The sequence below is a fragment of the Pseudophryne corroboree genome, chromosome 6, assembly GCF_028390025.1.
Source record: "Pseudophryne corroboree isolate aPseCor3 chromosome 6, aPseCor3.hap2, whole genome shotgun sequence".
NCBI lineage: Eukaryota > Metazoa > Chordata > Amphibia > Anura > Myobatrachidae > Pseudophryne > Pseudophryne corroboree.
Window position 1 is genome coordinate 506999035 of NC_086449.1, and position 26098 is coordinate 507025132.

Here is a 26098-nt window from a genome sequence, read left to right on the forward strand (position 1 = left end):
TCTCTGTTGTAGGAGCTGCCCGATGGTGACCGAGTGATCCAATGCTGCGTCCTAGGATGCAGGGCGGATCACTACTGCAGCAGGAGTCTGCTTGTAATAGATGCCGCCTGCTGCATCCCCATACAGCGCTATCACTGCTGCTTCCAAGAAAGCTGGAGTGATAGCAACTCCAACATCATCTGAATTAGGACCAAGGACATGGAGGAGTTGGTACAGAAGGAATCTCATACAAAACAAGAGGTCTATGTTCCAAAGTAAAGATGTCTTGTCCAAGTTCCTAATTGTGGACCTACAGTATATATCCAGAACCGTTTATAAAAATAATTTTTGGGATATGTCCTGATTTTAGGAAAACCTTTTATAATCAAGCATGGTAATATCAACAAACGCCACCCATTATAAAGAAAACACAACAATCCCAAATTATTACAAAAACACTAACAGAATTGTCAATATTTATTTGATTAATAACTTACAAAAAATGATTAAATTAACTTATGTAAGGAGAGCTAAATTATGAAATGTACAATTTCTGTTGCTCACAATGTAGTACGTCAAGACAGACAGTAGTAAAATAATACTTGGCACAGTTAAATAAATACAAAATGAAATATACATACAATTCAATAGCTTAAAAAATGTTGTATTGCAGAATTCTTGCAGTTGGCTCGCAAATATGAAATAAAACCAAAAAGCATGTAGGGAACAAAGGACACAGTTCTTCAACTAGGTTAGATTAACTATACAAAACTTCATAACTTCTAGATATGATTTTCCAGATACCATTGCCCCTTTTCCAATCATGCTTTTTTTGTACTAAGTACTGCTTGTAGATAGGCAGCCAATCAGTGTAACTGTAGATTATCAGTGCATATAATTATACAGCATCAACTGTATAATTTATTTAAAAAAATAAAAAAAAGTGTGTATTAACAAAAGACTAAAATAGCATTTATGTGCAAATAGATTGACATATTAAAAAAAATACATCTATTCAGTTAGAGAAAAACAAAATACAAATAAACAAAAATATAGTGCAGACAGGTGTGAAAAAAAGGACACTGCCGAGTTTCTAGACACACACGTAAATCTAAAAGTTATATTTCCATATCAGCCAAATTCCTTCACTGTAATCTGAATATCTGTTCATACAAATGTCACTGAAGAAGAAATTCCAAGAAAAAAGTTGTCCCAACCAAAATAACCCCTGAAAGATAACGGAGTACAGGTAGTCTAGCTGTGCAATGTGAATGTAGGACTATTTGAATTGCTCCCTCTCTTCACCTCCGTTTCACCAGAGCCTGCAGGGTTCTCAAAATATAGCAGTCCCTATAGAGCTCATGAGGTAACAACAGTCCCGATATGGACTGCTGCCTGGATCTCTTCAGAGGTAAAGGGAACACTTCATGAGCGGAGCTCTCCCTTATTGGACATTGGTTTTAATCTATTGCCCATCCATAGGATAAGGTATTATTTATTATAACTAATGGTTTAACAAACCTTTATATACATAATGACTGACAGGTCAAATATTGTTGTTGTTTTTTTTTATACAACGGATACATTTTCATTAATTTTAAGACCTAACGTACAGTTAATGGAAATAAAAATTGTGGAAAGGTTCATTTTTAGTGATGACCAGCTGGAATAAAACAGGTCAAATAAAAAACAGGGCTATCTAACAAGTACAGGTGCAAATTATATTAATAATCTCATCACAGCAACATAGACTTCAGAAATAACAGCAGCCCAGCATGGTTGCTGTTATACTCCTCATCTGAAAATAACTATAGGTGTGTTGGAAATTTGTTTTCTTTTCTTCCCAGCAATATATTCAAGTGAATGGCAAGGCATTTGAGGAGCACATGTGAAGCAACTGAATAATGCTTCAGATATTAACAAAACAGATAAGGGGGAGACAGAAAGACATAAAATGCAATGATACATTGTATACAGTATCTTTAAAAGAATACATTTCTCCAACAGCTATCATTCAAGTACTACACATAGAATGAGAAAGTGTGCAGAAATGGAACTTGCAAATGATGTGTCTGTTGTGTTAACATGCATTATAACAAACTGAAATACTGGCAAACACCTGCTTGGTCTATAAAAAGAAGGCAAGGATCAGAAATACAAATAAAATGCTTTAGGTGTCTATTCATGAAGCAGTGAAAACAGTGAAGTTGCCCATGGCAACCAATCAGCATCTCCCTTACATTTTATAGAATGTACTCGATAAAGGCTTTCTTCAAAGCTGATTGGTTGCTGTGGGCAACTTCACCACTGGTCCGTTTCTCCATTCTTTTCACTGCTTCATGAATAGACCCCTTAGTGTTTGTAATGTAATTATTTGACAAAGATCTGCCAGTTGTGAGTTTACAGATGGGAGAACATTAAAAGCTCATCATTTACCACTAAGTTTTTGGTTTAATAAAATGAAATAAAAAAAGAGCAGCATTATACTAGCACATAGTAAAGTGAAACGGACGTCAAAAGAAGGTAACTATATACAGATACAACATTCTTTACACTCAAATCTGCCTCTTGTGCATAGCTGCAACTGACAATGTTTCTGCTTCCCACTGCTTCAGCTTTCTAGTTATAGGATACCGAGGAAATAAATTATTATACAAGGAAACTGCATGCTAGTCAGTGTCATGGGAATATGCTGGACACACCCGTGCTTTTATTGGCCAGAATATCCTAATCAAAATTACTTCTAAAACGTATACTGAGCCAAGCAGAACCATTTTTTTTTAAACTTAACAGTGTCTCTCATAGGAGGTAATATTTCCCTTTCATTTACTAATAAACGTATATAGTTGGGTTATTTACACATACATTAGTGTGGGATCACTGCTAGTTTGTACAGCACAGTATTTTTTCTCATTTGTTTCTCCCTATAATTGTACCGCATTCCGTAAAGCATTCTGCTCAATAGTTCTCATTTGAAGAGTCAATGAGAAGGAGAAATGAAGAGTCACATAAATAGGGAGTTATTTAGCAACATGTGCAAAAGGCAATGCTGCATTACGAAGCATAGATTGCTAAGTGATACAGCAAACTGCCTTATACACCATATGAAATGATAATGTCTAGATAAATGTCAATCTAGCGTGATAAAACATACTTCGTAATCTTGTAAAGAAACATAACAATCCCTGTATTGATAATATATAGATCTACTCCATTCAGACCTTATTATAAAAGGTGGTGCAAATTGGTTCACAATATTCCTAACTTCAATTTGCTGCGTAAATGCCACAGTGTTACTTACCTGAAAAATGCTATTTGATTACTAGCAAAAACAAAACAGATTATTTTGATGCCTCTGGGACCACACAAATTGTGTTTCCATTTAATTTTATAAGCACTTATTAGTGCTGCTTACATATATTCAAAGAGTAAGCAAATTCAGTGTTATTCCTGTTATGCAAGGAATAGATTTTTTGCACAATACATTTATAGATTAGGTTTAAAAACTTTTTTACAAAAATGTTTTTTGCAAAAAAAAAAAAAAAAAAGTGTAGTCTTAAAGTGAGTACTTTTTGCCTTTTTTATAACTAGATAGAAAAGGCATTATTTGGCAACCCAGCGTACTGAGAACATATGTGGCATTAATAGTGTTTTGTTCGTATGACCGAGTCTTGAGAAAAAAAACCAAGATGAAACTGAACAAAAGGATACAACTAGAAAGGACCTGTTCACTACAGATAAAGGGTATCCAGAAGCTCAATTTATGAGCATATGAAAATAACCATGGGAGTGTTGTTAGCTGGATATTGCAATCAAATGTACTCACCAAATAAAGAGAAAAAATATCAGCCTTTAACCCAAGGATGTTTAGTCCCACAACTGGAGAGCTGATTACAGCAATTTGTAAATGGTAGCCATTATATGCTTACACTTTTACTTTAATTTACCAAAAATGTAGTGTGAAATTGTGAAAGCAATTATATGGTATCACTGTCGGAACATAGTAACGTTATAGCACAAATTGTGATTTTCCTTGTTTAATGCCTACTCTAACTATAGGTACAGGACAATGGTTATCATATGCAAGGTTCTCGCAAATATTTTTCTTTTTATGTATTATTGTGCAATTCACAAAACTTATACTGAGGTGATTTTATAGACCGCAAACAATCTCCAGAGTTATGTATCAGAAAATTAAGAGAACTAGTTTGTGATTGACGTTTTTTTAAGACTCAACAGAGATTATTACACCACAGTTTGTTTTTTATCTTCCCACACTATAAAAGTGTGACTGCTCATGTGATGACGCCCTGTAAGAATTTTTAGCTAAACACTTATTTTTTTTTGTTTTTAGTTTGTTTTTCAGTGCACAACCACTATAACATGTTATCATTATAAAGTATCTTATAATATATTTATATATATGTGCCTTAGTTTACATCCCCCATACTAGCATAGAGAGACAGATTCTAATTGCACATGTGAAACAAAATGGAAGAAAATAGGCTACTGTATTTCTTTTCAATCTATATCTGTATCCAGTGCTGTCTTGCCAATATGAGACTGCTTTATTCAGGATGTGAGCCGCATAGCCAGTCATCAAAAATGCAGAGCAAGCTCTCAATGACTTGTTCTTCTGATTTACTATGGTGTTTCCTCATGATCCTACAGAACACTACTTGCCTGAAAATGCAGAGCACTGCTCGACTGCAGAAAGGCAAAACATTTCCACGATCCAGAAACAGATGGTAAGAACAGCTGACAGTAATAAAATGTAGGGATACGGATATTCAGTTTTTAGACATTATCTTCATGTGCCCGTCTCACCAAGTTAGCCCAACAGGCTAAATGGCCAATAGAAACTCAGATTCTGCAGCCCAACATCAAGACTCACATTTGCAATGATACTATAATAGAAGTACAACTGTGGGAGATCACATTACAGGAATAAAATGCCACAGTATCTTAGATCAAGCTAGCTCACATTGGGAGATTATGATGGTGTATTACACAGCCTTACTTCACACTGGGCGTATGCAGAAGGAAAAAAAGGAAAAATATGGATTTTGTTCAAGCAGAATAAGACAAGCATGTAGAGAGAACAATGTCATGCTTTTTTTTGTTTGAATGGTGCAAATAAATAATATAAAAAAAACAAAAACAACAAAAACACAGATTTCAAATTCACGGTTGTTCAAAATAATCCCAATACAAGGATCTGTTAAAATCCTCCTCCTTATCTTCTTCCTCTACATCAGTGCGGGCAGAAGGACCTGTCCATGGTCACTGTGGCTGATAAAATGCTGACAGAGAAGGTACTGTAATCAATAGCCCTACAAACAGCATGCTATAGTTCAAGGGGCAAGTTTTCGCAAGAGACAAACAGACATATTCAGGCACCACCCGTATAGGATCATGTCAGAATGGTGGTTGACTACACCAGCTGGTAGCCTGAGCCTGATGTTTGTTCATACTCTATTGTGTATTGCCGTGTCCAGTCCACAGTTACAGGGCGGAAGAGGCCACAGCATCGGAATTCAAAGAAGTCTATGATATTTCTGATACATCCATGGCTGCAACATTAAAAATTATAATAAAAAACAGTTAAAACAATATATATATGAGCGACCACTGAAGCATCTAAAATTTGTTTCTATTTAATGGGACAATATATAAACAAATAGAAATAGATAATGAGATGAACAACAAAGTATTAGCAACTGAATAATGTAAAAGATAAATCTACACATTAAGGCGGAGAAAACTAGCGTAGCACCTCATGAAATCCTCATGAAGTACAGTGCTAGTGTTCAGCGCATACTATGTACATGGAATATACTCAAAAAGTAAAATATGAGACACCTAGCCAATAAATCCAGCAAAACATCTCAATACTTTGCTCCAGTTAGTGACTGTATTGGGTATCTTTTGTAGTCCTGGTCAGCAGTAAGTATGTAGTGCCCAGAGCAATAACAATTGCCTGTCTAAATCAGACCTCAGCTTATATACAGGTTACAACTGAAGTGGCTGGGGACCGCCAACATTTCTGAGAATACATCACTCAGACTTATGTTTCCTTGGCCGACAAATTGGTTTATGTCTCAGATTTTTGCAGTTTAGCGTTGTACATAAACAGCAACAGATAAAAAAAAATATATATATGAACTGTTCATGTAACACTGTAGAGCACATATCATTTATGCTACTTGTCTCCAGTATGACAAAGTAGTAAAGAACACAATACTACCAAAACCAAATCATTTCCCCTCTTCCCAAGGATCTAATAAAAATATAAATATCTACTTACTTGAAAGGGCTTTCAATTGATGTGGTTGTAACTTTGAAATGCTTGTATCGCCTTGCATTCATCCGTTCATTTGTAGTAATTCCCAAACAAGATATCTGTAAAAGAATGTCATAATAATATGAACTGCGGTTATGCTAACACAAGCTAAAGAGATACAGCAAACAATAGAATGTCTGCAGTTGGCTATATTGCTAGATCTTACACATAGGGCTATATGCCCACACAGGGAGGTGCCTGGGCCCAATATACAGGGGACAAGGAGCAAACGTTAGTATGTTTATATCCAATCATGGTTATCTACATTTTCCTGTAAATGATATCAGACAGATCCAGGTAATAAGGTTGCTAACAAGAATGTATGTGCATCTTTACATAAAGGATTTGCAAGGCTTTTTTGTTTTTAAATCGCACAGCTCACTAAAATGTGCTCTTGCGCGACTAGTGGCCTAACATGGAAGTTAAAGATATATCTGTGAATGTCACAAGGTGACTTCATACTGGATCAAGTTTTATGTTCAATTTAAGTAACCACATATTTACAGTTAGGCACAACTGAACATCTACCTTACCTGGTACATCTGACACATCAGTAACACAGCCACCCACATTAAGTGAAACACACTATTGAGGAACATCCAGAACATCCATGGTGAACAGGTGGCAATTTGTGTCACATATGTCCAAAATCCATCCTTGTTGTATGTTGTGTCACAGTGAATTCCCCAATCTAAGAAAGCAAGTAACTAATGTTAGTCTACTAAAGCAATTCTACATAACTAAATCAGAAGCAAGCTTGTGGTCACCTAACATGTGTTTTTGTAGATGTTGCATCTCCTAATAATCCGCAATACACTAGCATAAATAAAAGTCCTAAACCAAGTATAACGGTTCTGTCTAATTGCAGTTAAAGACACTGCATTCTTAAATTTATTTGTTAATTAATGCTAATGAATTGCTCTGGGTTGTAATAATGATAATAATAATAATAATTGTATTTATATAGCACTCTTTCTCCAAAAGAACTCAAGGCACTAAACAGATAAAGTGAACATAATACAGTACAGAAACAATGAAGGTACTAGGTACTGCTAAAAGTATGCATTTGATTTAAACTAAATCAACTGAGTAATGCACAATAAATAACTTGCTAATGGAAACAAGTCAGAGATGGATAAAACTGCATCATGATGCCAAATAAGAGGACTAATTTCCTATATACATTTTGTCACTGAGGTCTGGTAAATAAATTGATCTGTACCATATACAGCTTCACTTAATTGGAGAGTACACATATGTATCAAATTCTAATCATCCCAGTGGAAAAATGTCAACCTGAGAGATAGCAAAGTCATACTCACAGGAAATACAGCCGTATATCATCCAACAAATCATGCAAAGCAGGAAAAAAAGGTAACCCATGAAATAACGATGGTTTCCTGCACCTATATAAATGTGGAAAGAATTAGCAGCCCAATATTTAGGTTTCATTAACTAGTGCATACAATGATATACCATGTATAAATAATCAGTGAGATAGAGGCATCAGCCTAGGCCAGACTGAGTCATCAAGCTGCCAGTGTAATCAGGAATGCAGTTCCAGAGCTCAGGAAGAACCTGCTGCCGAAACAGCTGTAACCACAGTTTGCTCACTCACAATTTTAAATCAGCATTTTTTTTTTTCCAATTTAAAATGATCTATTTAATGAGTTTGGTATATTAGATCGGCATTCAATATGTCAACATGGTCACAATGTCAATGATGTGGCTAACCCTAACGTCAACACTTTGATAATGTCAACATTTTTCAAAAAAGGTGTAGACATGTAGGATATCAGTATTATGACTACAAACAGTACATAATACTTTATTTATTCTGTTAAATTGAATCAGTAACACAATCTTTAAAGGTTATATAATTTTGAATAATGCAATAGAAGTAGAAGCTTTTAGGTGTCTATTCATGTAGCAGTGAAAATCCCTTTATCAGTGATTACTTGACTTTTCATTGCTTCCTCCCATTCACAGAAATCTTAGATATCTCCAACAGTGCCCCTGATTAGTGCAGAGGAGACATTGCTTCCCCATACAGTAGTATGGAGAGAGCAATTCAAAGCAGCACGGAAAGCTCAGCTGTCAGTTGCTAAAAAATAGAATCTGCCTTCTCAGAATGGCAAAAAGAGGCTTCTGTCTGGAGAACCGCTGTCTCCCTGCCTTGTCCCTATTCTCTCCACTCCCTTCTCTGTCACCAGCTAACCACTTGGTGTTCCAGGGGAAAAAAAAAAATTCTGCCCCTTACTTCCCTACCACCACAGTTCTGAACTCTATGTGCCGGGCTACCTCAGTCTGCTGCTGACTGCCCGCTGCTGCTTGATCTGCCTCCAAGCCCCCTATACATTAGTGAGGTGACCCGATATATGCTGGTTCACTGCTGTCTGCTCACCACCCACATGGCAGTTGCTCTGGGTGACCCCCTACTGCCGAAGCACTGATATGTTAAGGTGACCTGGCGCATGCGCAGAAAAGACCTCCTTTCCGCAGCAAAAGACAGGATCGCTGGATCTCTCTGTTTCGGAACACTTTGCCGTAAAGTGAAGTATACATAAATTGATAAAGATATATATATATATATATATATATATATATATATATAAATAAATAATCAAACTGATACAATGTATAGTGAATAGTACCAATACTCTTTTCACATTATTTATAAATAAAGCTCTTACCATTGTGTTCAACAATACATACTATAAGACAGGGATTCTGGATCAAAGAAGTTTATCAAATTAAGGCAAATGTAATTGGTTTATACATAACACAGAGGTTCCCAAACGCAGTTCTCAAGGCACCCCAACGGTCTTGATTTTAAATGTATCCATGCTTGGCCACAGGTGACTTAACACCTTAATAAATTTGATTTAACCATCTGTGCTTTGCCATGGATATACCTAAATCCTGGACTGTTGGGGTGCCTTGAGGACCGCATTTGGGAACCTCTGACATAACCCAAAACCTTTACTAGATACATTGATTTGCCTATCTGGCATCCCCCTCTGTTTTCCATTAAAGCCTTTGTATAAACTATATAAAGCTGTTTATTGTGTTGCCCTTAGAAATGTCAAAAGCAGAGCAGTCAGTCTCATGCCATACCCTAGGGTGACAAACATTCACCATGCTTAATTAACATTCATTTACACACAAGCTGCTCCCGATGGCTCGTTATTTGCTTATAGGCACAGTTATAGGCTGATCTCTACTTACAGCAACATATACAGTGAGCAGAAATCAGCCAAACAACTGCTGGCAATTGCATGTAATTGAATCGCCCCCTAAGTCTTTGATGGAAGAGACAGCAAAAGTTGTCTGAAGGTGGAAACAGTACAGGTGAGCGTGGTATAATCTGCAGACCAGGCATTCCCAAACACGGTCCTCAAGGCACTCTAACAGTGCAGATTTTAGTGATATCCAGGCTTCAGCACAGGTGACTTAATTAGTACAGGTTGAGTATCCCATATCCAAATATTCCGAAATACGGAATATTCCGAAATACGGACTTTTTTGAGTGAGATAGTGAAACCTTTGTTTTTTGATGGCTCAATGTACACAAACTTTGTTTAATACACAAAGTTATTAAAAAAATATTGTATTGAATGACCCTCAGGCTGTGTGTATAAGGTGTATATGAAACAAATGAATTGTGTGAATGTAGACACACTTTGTTTAATGCACAAAGTTATAACAAATATTGGCTAAAATTACCTTCAGGCTGTGTGTATAAGGTGTATATGTAACATAAATGCATTCTGTGCTTAGATTTAGGTCCCATCACCATGATATCTCATTATGTTAGGCAATTATTCCAAAATACGTAAAAATCCGATATCCAAAATACCTCTGGTCCCAAGCATTTTGGATAAGGGAGACTCAACCTGTACATCAGTTATTATGATGTTACCATCAGTGCTGCAGCCTGGATATCACTAAAACCTGCACTGTTGGTGTGCCTTGAGGACCGTGGATGGGAATGCCTGCTGTAGACATTCACAATGTTGATGTTCATTAGGTTGCTCATATGAATGTCGGCATGGTCCTAATGTCATGTTCATAATGTTGATATAATGTCAACATTGTTGACATTTCGACAATGTTTTAAGTGTACTTCCAGCCCTAACCCAAATGGTACCTGACTCCAGTCATAACTCTCACACTGATAGATACACCTGCCGATCAATTGATCGGCAGATATATCTATCTATGGACGGATCGGCCAGTGTGTTGAGCATACACACTGCCTGATCCATCAGGGTCTGATGTCATTAACTAGGTGGGTATGTACACAAGCCCGCCCAGTTCAGCTGTCAATCACCGCCGGCTGCCGCAGCAGGTGTACGGGAGGTCGGCCTACAGCGGTATCGGTAGATATATTGGCCATCAGCTGTGCTGCGGGGCCGGCGCGATATGCCTGTGAACGATGGGAGTTCACAGACATGTCGGCCATCGGACCCGCGATATATCGGCCGTACAAGAGAACGGACGATATATCGGCCAGTGTGTACCCACCTTAACTCTAAGGCTATGCAAATATTTACATTATGACAAAGTCAACATTTCTCATGTTAACATCATAACCATGTCAGCATCATAAATGTTGACATCTTGATTGTATGTGTGACTGCATACTGTCTATGTAATACAGCATACAATATTATACAGAGAACCTAAATTTATCTTATATATTAATGCAAGTGTGATTTTCCTTAATTGTTTAATAGATTGAAATAAAATGGAATTAAACATGGCAACAAAAAAAGCGACACCTAGGCAAAATGTACATATTATAATACTGGGTGAGCATGGACATTGTAATGGTTAGCATTACTGCCTCACAGCACTGAGCTCATGGGTTCTATTCCCACCACGGTCCTAACTGTGTGGAGTTTGTACTTGTATGGGTTTCCTCCGGGTATTCCGGTTTCCTCCAACAATCCAAAAATATACTGGTAGGTTAATTGGCTCCCCAAAAAACAAACAAAAAAAAACTAACCCAAGCATGAATGTGTGTGCATGTACATGTGGTAGGGAAAATAGATTGTAAGCTCCACTGGGGCAGGGACTGATGCGGAATGTGTGTGTGCTATATAAATAACTGGTAATAACTAAATAATGATTGCTTGTAACTAGAAATATTTTCTCTGAATTCAATCATCCCCATTCAAAACAAGTCATTATTTAATGCACAGTTCATTTAACAAGATTACAATGTGCAAAAATGCAGGACATAAATGGAAGTATACTTTCTTGTACTTACCCACACAATTGCCGACCCAAGGACAATGATGGTCAAACTTTGCAATACAACGATTGCAAATGCCACAGTGCTTAGATCGCACAGGTTTTCTTATCTATAAACCATTGAATGAAAAGTTATTTAATACATTTGTTTTACGCAGTCAGATGAATGTCTTTTACTATTTGTGATGCAGCAGTGCTGCAACAAATCATTTGGCCAGGACAGTGTCATTGCAGCTTATAAAGGGAACCCCTTGCAGTCATCTTGTATTAAGTATTTCAATGTCTCATTTATAAGCTGTAAAATAAACTGCACTGAGTTTTCAAAATAAGACAATGACGATAACAGGATGCATCCTATTAACATTACTCTCTTATTTTGAAAACTTTCAATTCAGTTACCATTATGGGGTATATTCAATTAAAGTCGGATCCATTCCGACATGCATTTGTCGGAATGGATCCGACAAGGGCTACTCAATGAACGCCCAAATCAGGATTTGGCCGTTCCTGACCATCTCAATCTGACTTTAAAAAAAGTCGTATAGAGATGAGGGACCTGAGGAGGAGGAGACGGGGAGAGTAGCGGGGAGACGGGGGAGAGCAGCGGCTACAGCAACGTAGCACTGTAGCAGGATAATGTGGCACCACCGCCAGAGCTCAATGCAACGTCCACCCAGCTCCAGCATGCGGGACCTTGCTTGCTGGAGCCGGGTGAACGCTGCCGTAAGCAGCTGCGGTGCCCCATCCTCCTGCTGCGCTGTAGCCGCTGCTCTCCCTGTCTCCACCTCACAGGTCCCTCATCTCAATCCAACTTTTTTTTTTAAGTCGGATTGAGATGGTCAGAAAGGGGGCCAAAACCTGTCGGATTTGGTGCCTTTTCTGACAGGAGCATGCGGATCGGTGGCTATTCCGCCGATCCATGTGCTTTCCGACAAGTCGGAATTCCCAACTTGACAGATAATTTTGGGGTGTATTGAATAGGTCAGAACCCCTTCGACCTATAAAAGTCGAAAACTGCTGTCTTTCCGACAGACGACAGCTTTAGACTGCAATTGAATATATCCCTATGATTCACAAAGGCGTTTATGGTCCAACAAGGTGCTTTAATCCAGGTAGAAATCTGGCCTACACTTTCCCCTTCCCAATTAAAGTTTAATCTTAAATGGAACGTTGTTTTTCTGTTATTGTTGATGTCATAACTCATGATATATAAACTGAATAACTGTGTATTAAGACTCACCAAACAGGTGCTGCAGAATATACTCAGATCAAGACTACCAGTTTCAGCAAGCTCTACAATTGTCTAGTAAGGACGAAGCATAGAAAAATTACTTATCTGTGATATGCCATATTTCAGTACACCACCATACACCACAAGCACACATACTGTACATATACACACACACTAAACTTCTTTGTTAAATCTATAACACACTACAGCTACAAAAGAAACCAGTTGAGGTTTTGAGCAGTAAAGATGCATTCTAGTGACAGTGATACAACACAAACAGCATTCTAGTTACCTAAATATAATTAAGAGAAAGTTTCAATGATTATTATACAATGCAGAAAACATTTGAGTAACAAAAAATAAAGAGCATTTTAACAACCACTATGCAATATATAAAGCAATTTAGTTATGGATACACAAGTAAATAAACCTTTCTAGAGGCCAGTGGTCATCCAAGGGGCCGGTGTGTTTACAGGTAATTACAGTGGGCATGCTAAGGACCAATTTGTGCATAGGCAATACAGGGGACATTCTAACTGCCCCTTGTGTATACGCAATACAGTGTGCATCCTTGCAGCAGATATCTAGGCACAATACAGTGGGCATCTTAGCAGCTAATATAAAATACAGTGGAAATAATAGTGAGAGATCTACAGATAAGTCCTAGCGTTTAGCCATGATCAGTGTGACTGCAGATGTGTGCGTGCACTGCGCACAAACCCGCGATCCAAAGGATCACATGGGTGCATATGATCAAATGAACATGTCGCATGCGGGCGCTGCATGCCGCAATGACGATGTGGCCACCTGTGCAACCCGTTTACGGGATGGATGAGCAGGGACACATCTGTACAATACAGTGAGCATTCTAGCGTTCAATAAAAAACAAAGTGGGCTTCCATTCGGCCAACATATATCCATCCAGTGCCTCAACCAAATGTCTGCGGCTTTAACCTTGTGAAACCATTGGTCTTTTTCAATAGTACATAAACACATGAATATTGCTCACACGTTTATTATCGATATGATATGAAGTTGTATGCTGTATTTAGCACATTGAACACAGCTGTTATAACAGCTCATTGCTCAGGGTTTGGAGAAAAATCTTATCTTTTTCTTTCTTTTCATTACTTGGAATGTACAAGGAAAGAAAAACAGTCAGGCGAAGGCTATGCATGTACAAGACAAATACAATAGACAAATAATGTATTTGATGTTCTAAATGTAACAAGATAAAACAGTTCAAAAAAATATTCTTCCCAGGGACTCTCAGGATTACGTTTACCTTTTTCTTTTGTTCCTCTGTGGCCTTTATAATGCCAGGATCGGATTTCCAAGATTTGCCAAAGTTGTAAAACAGGGCAACACTATTAACCAAGAATGGAAGGTGGATGAACAGAAAGTTCAGATGTACTGTGAGTTAAGGAAATGTAATAAAGTAGGAGAGGAAAATTAAGAGTTCACGGGTCAAAGCCATTTGGTCTGTTTATACATGGAAAGTCACATACTAAGAAAATCTGGACCGCTGCCTTCACTACAGTGTAAAAGGGTTCATGTTATACAGTCAATACTGAAATTGGCAATGAATAGATTCTTACAATGAAAAAAGATTGCTTAAGTTAAAAAAAATTGCATTTTCAACATTTGTTTTAGTATCATGTGACATAAGGAGTACACAAAGTAAGAGACCGCTAACTCGAGACAAGTCTCTAATCATGAGACCATCATATGAGTAAATAAACATTTCTTTACATTTCTGTGACTCAACATATTTTTTTTTTTTTTTAACTGTATCATACCTAAAGATTACATTTCACATTTTATATCTTCCTACATGTGACCTGATGAGGATGTGTGGAATCACTGCCCTCCAGTGTTGAGCACTCCTGACACCCTATCCATCTACACAGACAGAGGGGCCCAGGCAAAGTCTATCATATTAGTGTGACAACATAAAAGAAAACATATTTTTCATATAATGTTAGCACATATGGCATGCTTTATGGTAAGCATATTTCTGTTTTTATTTTCAGTACGTATGTATTCTTACGTACAGGTTTATCACTACTTGTACTGAACCTTTATTATTTAAAATAAAGTCTACAAGATGTCTTAAATACTGTTTCAGTATTTTATTGGGTAATAGCAGCTCCTGCGGAAATTAGTGTACGTCTAACTGTGCTTCAATAACAGAAGTAAAAGGTCTAAAGCTTGGTACGCAGTGGCAGATATATTGGCCATTCGAGCAAACAGATTATACTGCATCGGCTGTGCAGCACACTTGCTGCAGGAACGTCCAGTGACTGCAATCTCAACTAGGCAGGCATATTTAAATGTCAGGCACGACAGATCTGGTGGATGATTAGTGTGTATTCACCTATCAATGGTTAGATTGGTCGGCGGGTCTGGCGTTGGCCAGGTATGAACACATTTTAAGAGTAAGTCAGGGGCCAAGGGAGTACAGATGAGTGCAAACTATTTTTTCTTCAACAGCTGTTTATCTTATGATCGTGCACTCACCAACTGCACTGCAGTGGCACCAGCATAATTTAGGGATGTAACAATAAAGAACAAAGAATAAGTGATGAAACAGTTTGAGCAGATGTAGTTTATGGAGAATATATGTGGATCAACATGGAGCAAAACTATACCATTCTTACACTGGCAGCAAGGTACACAATTCTTCCACTCACTTTTAAATCAGATTTGGTAGCTACATACTGTACAGTAGGAGATTCTGGGCTAGATGCATCATCGCTTGGAATTTGTAAAATGGAGAGTGAAAAAGTACCAGCCAATCAGCTCCTAACTGTCATTTTTCAAACATAGCCTGTGACATGGCACTTAGGAGCTGATTGGCTGGCACTTTTTCACTCTTCATTTTATCACTTTCCAAGCGATGATGCATCTAGCCCTCCGCCTTTAAGTTGAGACTTACAAAGTGAGGTAGTGGCACCTTGGCTAGAGGAAGCATACTGGCCCACAGGCGGTGGTCACAGCCAATGTTGAACTGTACATACTTGTAAAAGTCCTGTTTAATACACCACTAGTTCAAAATAGGAGGCAGAGGCATTTGGCAAATTAAAGGCGTGTTAAGCTCCAAAATATTTGTGAGGAAAAGCACCGTATACATGAAGATCTGACATAGGGGACATACGATTTGGTGCGATGAAACATTGGGAGCGAAAAACTGGAGTTTTTTGTGATGTTTTTGGATGTTTCACCAATATTTTTTTACGGTGTATCCAATTACAAAAAAATACTTTTTAGTGCGAAAACACACAAGTTCAGTGAAACGTTATCGCTGCCGCAGCGACGAATGCCTGCGCTTATGGGGAATTTTGTTTCATGGGTAACTGGATACTGCCTTAAATGTTCAATAAAGACAGTTTGGAAAAGTGTTCTAGACCACAGGTTCTCAAACTCAGTCCTCAGGACCCCAAACAATTCGTGTTTTCCAGGAATCCTCGCGAAACAACAAGTAAAATAATTAGCTCCACCTGTGGATCTTTTAAAATGTGTCAGTGAGTAATGAATGCACCTGCTGAGTGACATGTAAAATGTGAACTGTTTGGGGTCCTGAGGACAGAGTTTGAGAACTACTGTTCTAGACAGAAACCCAAATTGCTGTAAGATAAACATCTTCCTTAGGAAAACTTGTGAACTTGACACTAGTTTAATGCTTCCCGATTTAAGGGAGTTGTGGGGAGAGTTTGACTCAAATATCTGTCAAATTGTGGGGAGAGTTTGACTCAAATATCTGTCAAATTGTGGGGTATGTTTATCCCAAAATATGATGGTTTTAGATTTCAGAGCAAAAGAGAAACTTGTCTTGCCGAGCAGTTACTCATTAGCCCAGTAACCCATTCCCCAGACATTGACAGGAAGTTCGTAACCCATTCCCCAGACATAAACAGGAACTTATTTCCAAACAAACTGCCTACCTGGTATATACGATAGGTTATTCTGTGCCCTTTTGTCTATTTGAGCATCTCTCCTTACTTGCTTTCTAAAAAACAGAATTGGGGAGGGTAATCTAGTGTCTAAAAGAAACAGAATTATTGGCGAGTATAATCTGCTATTTTCTTCTTCACTCCTCCATGGCAGTTACTATTATGGCATATAACCAAACAGAATACAGGGAGGGCTAACAATCAGTCAAGGCTTCAAAATATGTGCTTACACAAGTGCAATTTATTTAACTGCCCCTTGAAGAACCTGTGGCTCCTCAAAACATTTAAAGCATAGTGACTTCTGAATGTATGGAACTTCTGCTCTGCAGACATACTGAAATGATGCCTGAGCCTTCTTATGCCCATGAGATCACAACTGCCCTTGTCAAGTGTGCCTTAAGAATTGCAGATAGATGAAGACAATTCATTCACTGATCCATCTTGAAATGGTCTGTTTAGTTGGTCCACAAACTTTTCTCACCCTAGCTGGATTGACAAGCAGATGTTTTGTCATCCGAAATTCTTTTACCTTTAATAGATAAATTGATACCACTCTTAAGGCTGATATACACGGGAGAAATGTGTGCTGAGCGAATCAGGATTCGACCTATTCAATAGTGCTGCCGTTTTCCGACTTTGTCGAATTACCGGCCAATTCCAACAGGTTTTTGGCCCGTTTTTCAACAATGCTGATCAGACTTAAAAAAATAAAAATTAAAAATAAAATTCTGATCAGCATTGTCGAAAACAGCCAAAACCTCGGAATTGCCCGCTAATTGAATACTGACCTGTCGGATCTTTTCCGTCGGAGAGGATCGGATAGGCATTGAATACATTCTTGTCGACAATACTAATCCTTTCATAAATCTATCATGGAAGAAATGTAGAACCTGGATAGTCTTCAGTTTCATGGTGTCAAACTTAGATCTTGTGCAGGAAATAAAGGTTTTCCAGATTCTGTAATATGCCTGTAAAGAGACTTCCTTTCTTGCCTGTAGTAGGACCTGAATTACTTTGTCAAAAAATCTTTTTTGTTTTATAAATGTCTGCTCAACCTCCATACCATCCCATCGAGACTTGTCAGATTTGGAAGAAGTGGACCCTGAATCAACAGAGCCCATCTGGTTGGTAACACCTAAGGTGGTTCTATCGCCATTACCAGAGCGGGTGAAAACCATGCTCTTCTAGGCTACTATTGCTACCACTACTACCTGTTCTTTCCTGATTTTATTCAATGTGCGAGTTATCAGGAGAAACAGAGAGAACACAAAACCCAGATGAAAAGTCCACGTTAGAGAGAGCAAATACACACTGTACACTGGGAAGACAATTACAAGAAGAAAAGCGAGACAGAGATTCGTATACAGGATTGTTGCCATTAGATCTATTTCTGGGCAACCAGAACCTCTTCCCTATGATTTGGACTATCTCGGTATTCAACTCCCACTCTCCTGGGAGAATAGCCTTTCAGCTGAGAAAGTCTACCATAACATTTTCTCTGCCTGACACATGGAGAGCTGAAAAAGAATTTAGGTACTTTTTTGCCTATAGCATAATTGTCATTACTTTACCCATCAGAGTCTGGCTCTTTATACCACAGTGATCGCAAAAACACGCTACAGCGCGTATTTTACCCCAAAATTGATGGTGGGGACACAAAAATAAAAAAATGCTGGGTCACTCAGGATGCGCTGTGACCCGCAGCGCTGTCCTGTGCTGTCAGTCAGGTCTCCACAACAACAGAGGGAGGAACTTGGAAGAGGCGGAGACCATGAAGAGTGTGATCTCCCACCCTCCGCTCATCCTCTGCTCCGCATGCCCCCCCTCCCCCACAAATAACGGCTACAGGTGCCATCCCTCCGCAAGTAGCGTGGCCGTGACTCAACTGCTGCTCCCTGGCATCCAACTGGACACCCGCCCGGCTGACTCCGCTGCTGTATAGGTGGGGGCAGTTCCGTCCCTGTGCCCCCGGCTGGATGGTGCTGCCGCTCTCCCCACTGATTCCCCTCTTCTCCCTCCCCACCCAGGCAACCGGCCCCTCCGCGTTATCCGCTCCCCCTGCCCGCAATCCTCTGACTCCAGGCTGGCGGCAGTGTAGGCCTCATGCTTGACTCCGCTGCTGCTGCTGTTAGTATCCACGGAAAAGCCTGAAGTGCTCTTTTACAGGTAAGCGGTGGGGACCTGGTCCCTGGAGGGTGTCCCTACTCCCTGGTGCCTCTCCCTGTCCCTACTCCCCCACTGCCTCTCGCTACCTCCCTCTGTCCCCACACCCCGCTGCCTCTCTCATTCCCCACTCCCAGCTGCCTCTCTCTGTCCCAACTCTCCGCTACCATATAAATAGTGTATAACATGCTCTACCTCTATGTGTATAGAACACTAACTGGCGCAATGTGTATAGAACACTAACTGGCGCAATGTGTACAACGTGCTCTACCCAGTGCAATGTGTATAGGGTGTTCTAATTAGTGATGAGCGGATTCGGTTTTACTCGGTTCTCAAAACCGAATCTTATTGGCTATCCAAAACACGTGACATCAGTGAGCCAATAAGATTCGGTTTTGAGAACCGAGTAAAACCGAGTAAAACCGAATCCGCTCATCACTAGTTCTAATTGGCGCAATGTGTATAACATGCTCTACCTGGTGCAATGTGTATAACGTGCTCTACCTGGTGCAATGTGTATAACGTGCTCTACCTGTGTGGTGTAATGTGAATTGGTACTATAATGTGGCCATGCTCTTTCCCGATGAAGTCACGCCCCTAAATTTTTTGTGTGCGCCTTCGGCGCATACCGTCCTTGATTTAAAATATGGGAGGGGGAGCACCAATTTACTTTCTGCCAAAGGGCACCAAAATGTTTAGTACAGCTCTGGTGCAGTGTCCTGCATGCTACACGGTCCAGCAGCATTGTCACCCCCTCCCTCCCCCTTGCACCACTTTTGTAGTGTGCAAGTCAATTCTGTTTTTATATTTGAATAATTAATAAGATTAATATGAACCTTCATTCTGATGGGACCCAGAAAAGGACAGTTAGGACCCCAATTTTTAAACGTGAGGTGTCCGTGGGACCCACTTTTTTTGGGGGCTCAGCACGATCACTGTACAATCTTGGTGAGTAAGATAGGCTACTACTGCCACGTTGTCTGAAAACATTTCAGGTGAGATCCTTTCAGATGGCTATAAAATGAATTATTGCTTTCTATACTGCTCTCATCTCTTGCTGATTCAAGAACAATCTTGTGGGTTCTACCATACTCGCGCTACATACGGCAGATGTTTTATGCCGTGCACGCATCTATTCACAGTGAGGGGGAATGCTTGGGGGCAGCCAGGAATGTCCTTAAGTGCTGGGCACGCCACCAAAAATGATGACAAAGGAACTGCACACCACTCCGTGGCCAGCTAATCATTATACCATCCGTACTGCCACAAATATTTCCCTCTATAACAGTGGTTCCCAAACTTTCTTGAATCACGGCGCCCTGGACATCAGCACCTAGGATAAAAGTTATGTATTGATAAATTTAAAAAACAAAACCTGAATTCAATTAAGTAACCTGTTCCTACCAGTCATCCTTAGAGTCAGTTATGTGGTGGTGGTGGTGTACAGTTGTGCTTCTGATTGCCCACGTTTTATGATTGGCAGCCACTAGCACTGGTTTTGCCTATCACTTTCACCATAAATAATTTGATTTGGTCCTGGACCACCAACCCAAGGCACCCCTACAAGAGCCTCAAGGCAAACCAGGAACACCGTTTTGGAACCCCTACACCAGGCTTTTTCAACCAGTGTGCCGTGGCACACTAGTGTGCCGCGACCAGTTGCAAGTTGTGCCACAGAGCCAGAGCACCTTCAGAGTAAACTGTTGGCCCGGGCTCTTCTTAGAGGATCAGTCATGATCCGGCCATGACCTATGCCTTGGTGACGCGGCGGTGTGATATCATAAGTCACGGCCGCTGCGTCTCACCACTCAGCCAGCCCACCTGCCTGCATACACAACTTACAGTTCCCGCCTGCATCCACACCTGCCCGACCGCCCGCTGCTCAGTATTCGCAGCACTCCACTATGAACAACCCCCGCCACTGAGGGACAGAGAGGACAGCTGACCAGTAGGGGCTAATATTTGTTATGTTATTCTCCTGTGGGGAACAATAGGATTTATGGGGGGAACAATGTGAATAATGCATGTGGGAAGTAATAGGATTTATGTAGGGAGCAACATGATTTATGTGGGGAGCAATGTGATTGTTTTTTCTGTGTAGGCCAATGTATGTGGATTTGTTTTTTACTGTGAGGGCCAATGTGTGTTTTTTGTTTTTTTTTTCTGTGGGTGAACTGATGGTGTGCCTTGGCATTTTGAAAATATTGTTTGGTGTGCCGCGAGTAAAAAAAAAGGTTGAAAATCACTGCCCTACACCATAAAAACTAAAATCTACAATGTCTGAAGAACACAACAAAACCACAGCCTAAATAAGACAGGTTTACTCATTACATGTTGCTGACCTTTTACTCCTAAACTGCTGAGAATGAAATGGGAAAAAGAAAAGTGAAGGATGTATCAGCAACACTTGGATTAGAAGCTGTTGGGAACATATTTTACATGACATAAAACGTTACAAGTTATAACTCGCCCATATATTGTGGGAATTAATTTTCACAATGTCACACACTAATTCACCACTCTGGGAAAGGGACTGTAAGAAATCTAACATGATACAGCTTGGCAAAAAAAGGAAATGGAATATTTTACAGGATGCAATTAAACAAGTTATTACAGCTCTCAATAAATATGACTCATCTGTCCTCCTCCTGCAGTTCCAAGCATGCAGAATGCAAACTGACTGCCGTACACAGATAAAGTACATCACGTCAGTCTAACCAGAGGAGGTACCTGCAACAGCTACATGTGATATGATTCAGAGGACAATATAACACAAGTCTAGATAGACATCATTTGACTATGCAAACCATCAATGGTCTTTTAGCTAGATGAGAACTGTATGCAATATGATAACAATTCTGAGTCAGCAGGAAGAAAGACATGAAATAAGAGAACGGCCAGTGAAGGAAGCAGTAAGGTCGACTTCTGGAACTAATACTTATTGTAACAGACAGTTATGCAGACATGGGGGTGAATTCAATCAGCGCAAAAACATATTAGTGGTAAAAAGACGTGAAATTACTATGAATTGCGGTAAATTCGCAAAAGTGTCTTCATTTGTCCGCAAAAAAGTATTTGCGGTAATTTTACAATAAATTTAAATTCCCTATTTTAAGTTAAAAATGTCAGAGTTTGGTTCTGAACCCTTGGGACACCCCCTGAATGACTGACTAATACCCCTTTTACACTCGCAGAAAAATCCCGGGATATTGCACGTGAACGCGCATCATCCCGGGATTCTTCTCAGTGTAAATGGGTACAGGGACAATTTCCCGGGACGAGCATCCCGGGATTTCATCCCAGGTCAAAAGCAGGGTTGAACCCGGGACCGTCCCGGGAAGCTGGGTAGTGTGAAAGGGCCCGTCCCGGGATTCACTACCCGGGACTGTTAAAAGGCCTCCGATTGGAGCTTTCATGGGCTCAGAAAAGATGATGTCATCATTCAGAGCCCTGGGGAGCGTCCTTGATGCGTGTGAGGAAGGCAGCATGGCGACCTGGACAGACCAGGAGGTGAGAGTTGCTGAGCATTAGGGGAGAGGAGGAAATTATGAGGCAGATCACAGGCACAGTCAAAGATGCAGTCATTTATAAAAACATCTCCAAGATGCTGCAAGCCAGGGGAATCATCCGCACACAGCAGCAAGTGTTAAACAAAATGAAAACTCTTAAAAAGCATTTCCTTAAGGTGCATGACAACAACAGGAAAAAGAGCGGTGTTGGCCGTATCGACTGGCAGTACTATGACATGTGCGCCAATATCTTTGGAAACACAGCTATATGCAGTCCGGTGAGTCTGTCTTCCAGTTCACAGTACACTGCTACAGAAGGCACTCCAGAAGAGACACAGACAAGCAGTGACGTCTGTCCATCATCACCGTTGTTAATTGACGACACACCTGAGGACAGCGACACATCATCCCAGCCGTCCATAAACACATCCAGAAACGACGACAGCATAACTGCAACCATTGAAGACGTCGTGGATGCTCAGACCAGTGACAGTGGGACTGTACAAAGTGCCGTCACCCCAACTTTACAGAAAAACAGTAAGTACATGTTTAGAAATTAACACTCATAGCACAAATCCACAATTGTTAATCATCCGGTTATGTGCGTAGTATGAGTGGCCAGTGTGGCGGCAGCGTGGCGAGCGCTAATGAGCCCCTTGCAGGATCACTGCGCTCAACACGCTGCTGGCACGGTGGCACACTTTGCATTTTCTGCCCCCACGCAGGGGGGCTTTGCATTTTTAAAAAAAGTTCAATGTTGCAGAGTAGCTAGTGTATAGGTGGATTAATGCCACAAACACATGTTTGCTAACGCTGCTATTTTTATATACGCTCATTTTGTATTTCTTCTCTTCACAGTTTACACCGTACCGCCTAGAAGGAAGAAATTGAACAGAGCGGAGCAAGTGGCTAAAGCCATGTCAAATGTCCTTGTCGACCAACTCCGAGAGATGGACGCTACAATGTCCGCACAGGAGGATGCAAGGCTCAACAGGTTTCAAGAGGCAGAACGCCAAATGCATGATGCATTCCTTTCCCAAGTCATGACAATGCAGGAACGCATGAGTAGAGAGCAGTATGACCGCCACAGGGAATTGCACCAAATGAACATGGCGTTCTATGAGCGTATGACCAATACCTCAAGAGCACCAAACCAACACCACAACTCACAATACCCCCCTGAGCAGGGTTTTTCATCATTTAATCCTGGTCCATACTATGCCCCAAATACTGCACCATCTAGTGCGCCAAGCCCAGAGTTTACTGTATTGCGCAATTTGCCGTGAAACACAGTGAATTGCTTTTTTTGGTTGTTATTTGTTGTTAAATAACCACAGTGTGGTCATTGTTTATGCACAACTGTTTGTGCCTTCCTTCATTTTTTTCTATGTTCTGTTTTGTATAGTGTCTACATTAAAGCACTTTTTATTTATTTTTTACACAGTGATAATATACTGCAGGGACACTGTGGTTTATGGTGTTGTATCTACAAACCTACCAGTGTTTTTTTTTTTTTTATGCCAATAAAAACTTGTTTGCAAATCTAGGCATAACATTCCCATTTGTGCGTAAAGTAGACCATGTTTACAGTGTTTTCTACATTGTTTATGCATATATACACAGTTGCTGGCAATGTGTTTTTTTTGGAAAAACATAAATAATGAACCCAAAGATCAAAGGTGGAATACAAAATAAAAACATTTTCATTCACCAAACATGTTGTGCTGATTCTTAAACACTATTGTACCAGTGCTGCAAGGTTGGACGTAATAGTGTGGCGTATTTGTTCTGCAGCGGAGTTTGAGGCAGTCCCAAACAAAGCACCTTCCACATGTGGGTTTATAACCTCAGGGTCCTGCACAGTCCACTCAGGAAGGAATAGCTCATTTTGCAGTTCACAGATGTTGTGCAGTATACAGCACGCAGCTACTACATTAGGCATATTCATAAGGTCCACATCATTGCGCTTCATCAAACAACGCCATCTTCCTTTTAACCTGCCAAAGGCGTTCTCAACCACCATCCTTGCTGAACTCAGGGTGTGAGTATAGGTTTGTTGCTCTGGGGTTAACTGGACCTGTTGGGTGTAGCCTTTCATAATCCAGGGGCGTAAAGGGTATGCAGCATCCCCGATGATGTGGACAGGGATCTCCACCCCATTCACAATCTTTGCACACTCTTTGGGGTACAGCCAGCCTCCCTGCTTCTCCTCTACGATGTTGTACAGGTCAGAATTGGCAAGAACTCGGGAGTCATGAGATCGGCCTGGCCAGCCAATAAACACATCTAGGAAACTAAAGAACAGTAAAATTGAAAACAATTAGAATGTAAAACTCACACATGCAACTCATCCCACCACCCCAAAAATAAACACTTACCAATATTTGTGGTCCACAACAGCCTGTAATATGATGGAGTGCCAGCCCTTCCTATTAAAATAGTCAGCATGGTTGTCACGTGGGGCAATAATGGGGATGTGTGTCCCATCAATCGCTCCTCCACACTGCGGATAGCCTCGCTTCACAAATCCAATGATGGTATCCTGTAAGCGCTGTCCTTGTGGTAGAGATATGAAGCGCTTGTATAAGGTAGATACAATTGCTTTAGTCACCTGGTGGACTATGACACAGCAGGTGGAGATTGCAACACCGAACAAGCATGAGACTGAGCGGTACTCTCCTGGGGTAGCATACCACCACAATGCAATAGCTAATCTCCTGCGTGCCTCGATGGGTCTCCTAAGCCTGGTGGTCTGCATGTCAAGTGCTGGGGTAAGTAATTCCAGGATGTAGTTAAAGGTTGCACGAGACACACGGAAGTTAGCCATCCACTCCTCATCCTGGTAAGCTTCCACGGTCCTCATAAAGGCTTCTCCGTGCCGGCGATCTCTGGACCAAAATGAGCGGTTAGGGCCCATACTCACGCTCAGTATGATACTCATCCTGGATGATATGAAGGCTCTCCTCCTGCGCAAATATTGGCGGCGACTAGCAGCCCTATCCAGCATAAATTGCGCCCTCCTCCTCCTCATAAAATATATGTGCAGTATACTGCACAGTGTGATAAGCTGCATCATGCTGTCAGTGGCTGTATGAAACATCTGCAAAGCAGAAAGAATCATGAGCTCAGGCATACACACTGGTACTCCGTCGGCCATGACTGCAGCAATGGTGTGAGCAGGCACCACCCCTCCCTTTGTTGACTAGTGTGACCTCATCAATGTGAGCCAGAAAAGGCCATTTCTAATGACACACATGTGCATTTGCAGGGATATCCCGGGATCAGTGTAAATGGGGCTGTCCCGGGTCGATCCCAGGTCTTAGTGCAGTGTGAAAGGGGTCAGTCCCGGGAAGGCATCCCGGGACGCATCCCGGGAAGCATCCCGGGAGTGACCCGGGAGTGCGAGTGTAAAAGTGGTATAATTAGGAAGCGTTTAATTATTTTTAATTGGCCAATAGTGACATGTAATTTTTGGGGTGAATGAGTGCAAAATGATGGAAATTGGTGTAAAGGGAATATACAAGGGCAGGTATATTGGGGTGCTTTATGAGTGGGAGTAATCTGTTTCCATTTTTTTTTTTAATTCCCCTAAAATGACCCAAATATATACTTATACCCATTTTTATGTACCCCAAGTTTAATTTTAGCACTTATTTTGTTG

General features: G+C 40.4%; 1 protein-coding gene across 2 annotated transcripts in view; it reads right to left on the reverse strand.

The window, feature by feature from the left end:
* Positions 1 to 443: 443 nt before the first annotated feature.
* ZDHHC17 (zinc finger DHHC-type palmitoyltransferase 17) overlaps positions 444 to 26098 on the reverse strand; it is a 186704-nt gene continuing 161049 nt past the window's right edge. Inside the window, exons 11-17 of one of the 2 annotated variants that reach the window (XM_063927413.1) lie at positions 14098 to 14220; positions 12822 to 12884; positions 11598 to 11691; positions 7645 to 7728; positions 6856 to 7013; positions 6287 to 6381; positions 444 to 5552 (exon numbers count right to left, since the gene is read on the reverse strand). In XM_063927413.1, the coding sequence (XP_063783483.1) occupies positions 5414 to 5552; positions 6287 to 6381; positions 6856 to 7013; positions 7645 to 7728; positions 11598 to 11691; positions 12822 to 12884; positions 14098 to 14220 (756 nt within the window). In that variant the 3' untranslated portion in view covers positions 444 to 5413. The remainder of the gene's footprint in view (positions 5553 to 6286; positions 6382 to 6855; positions 7014 to 7644; positions 7729 to 11597; positions 11692 to 12821; positions 12885 to 14097; positions 14221 to 26098) is intronic. The other variant, XM_063927414.1, reaches the window with a different exon arrangement.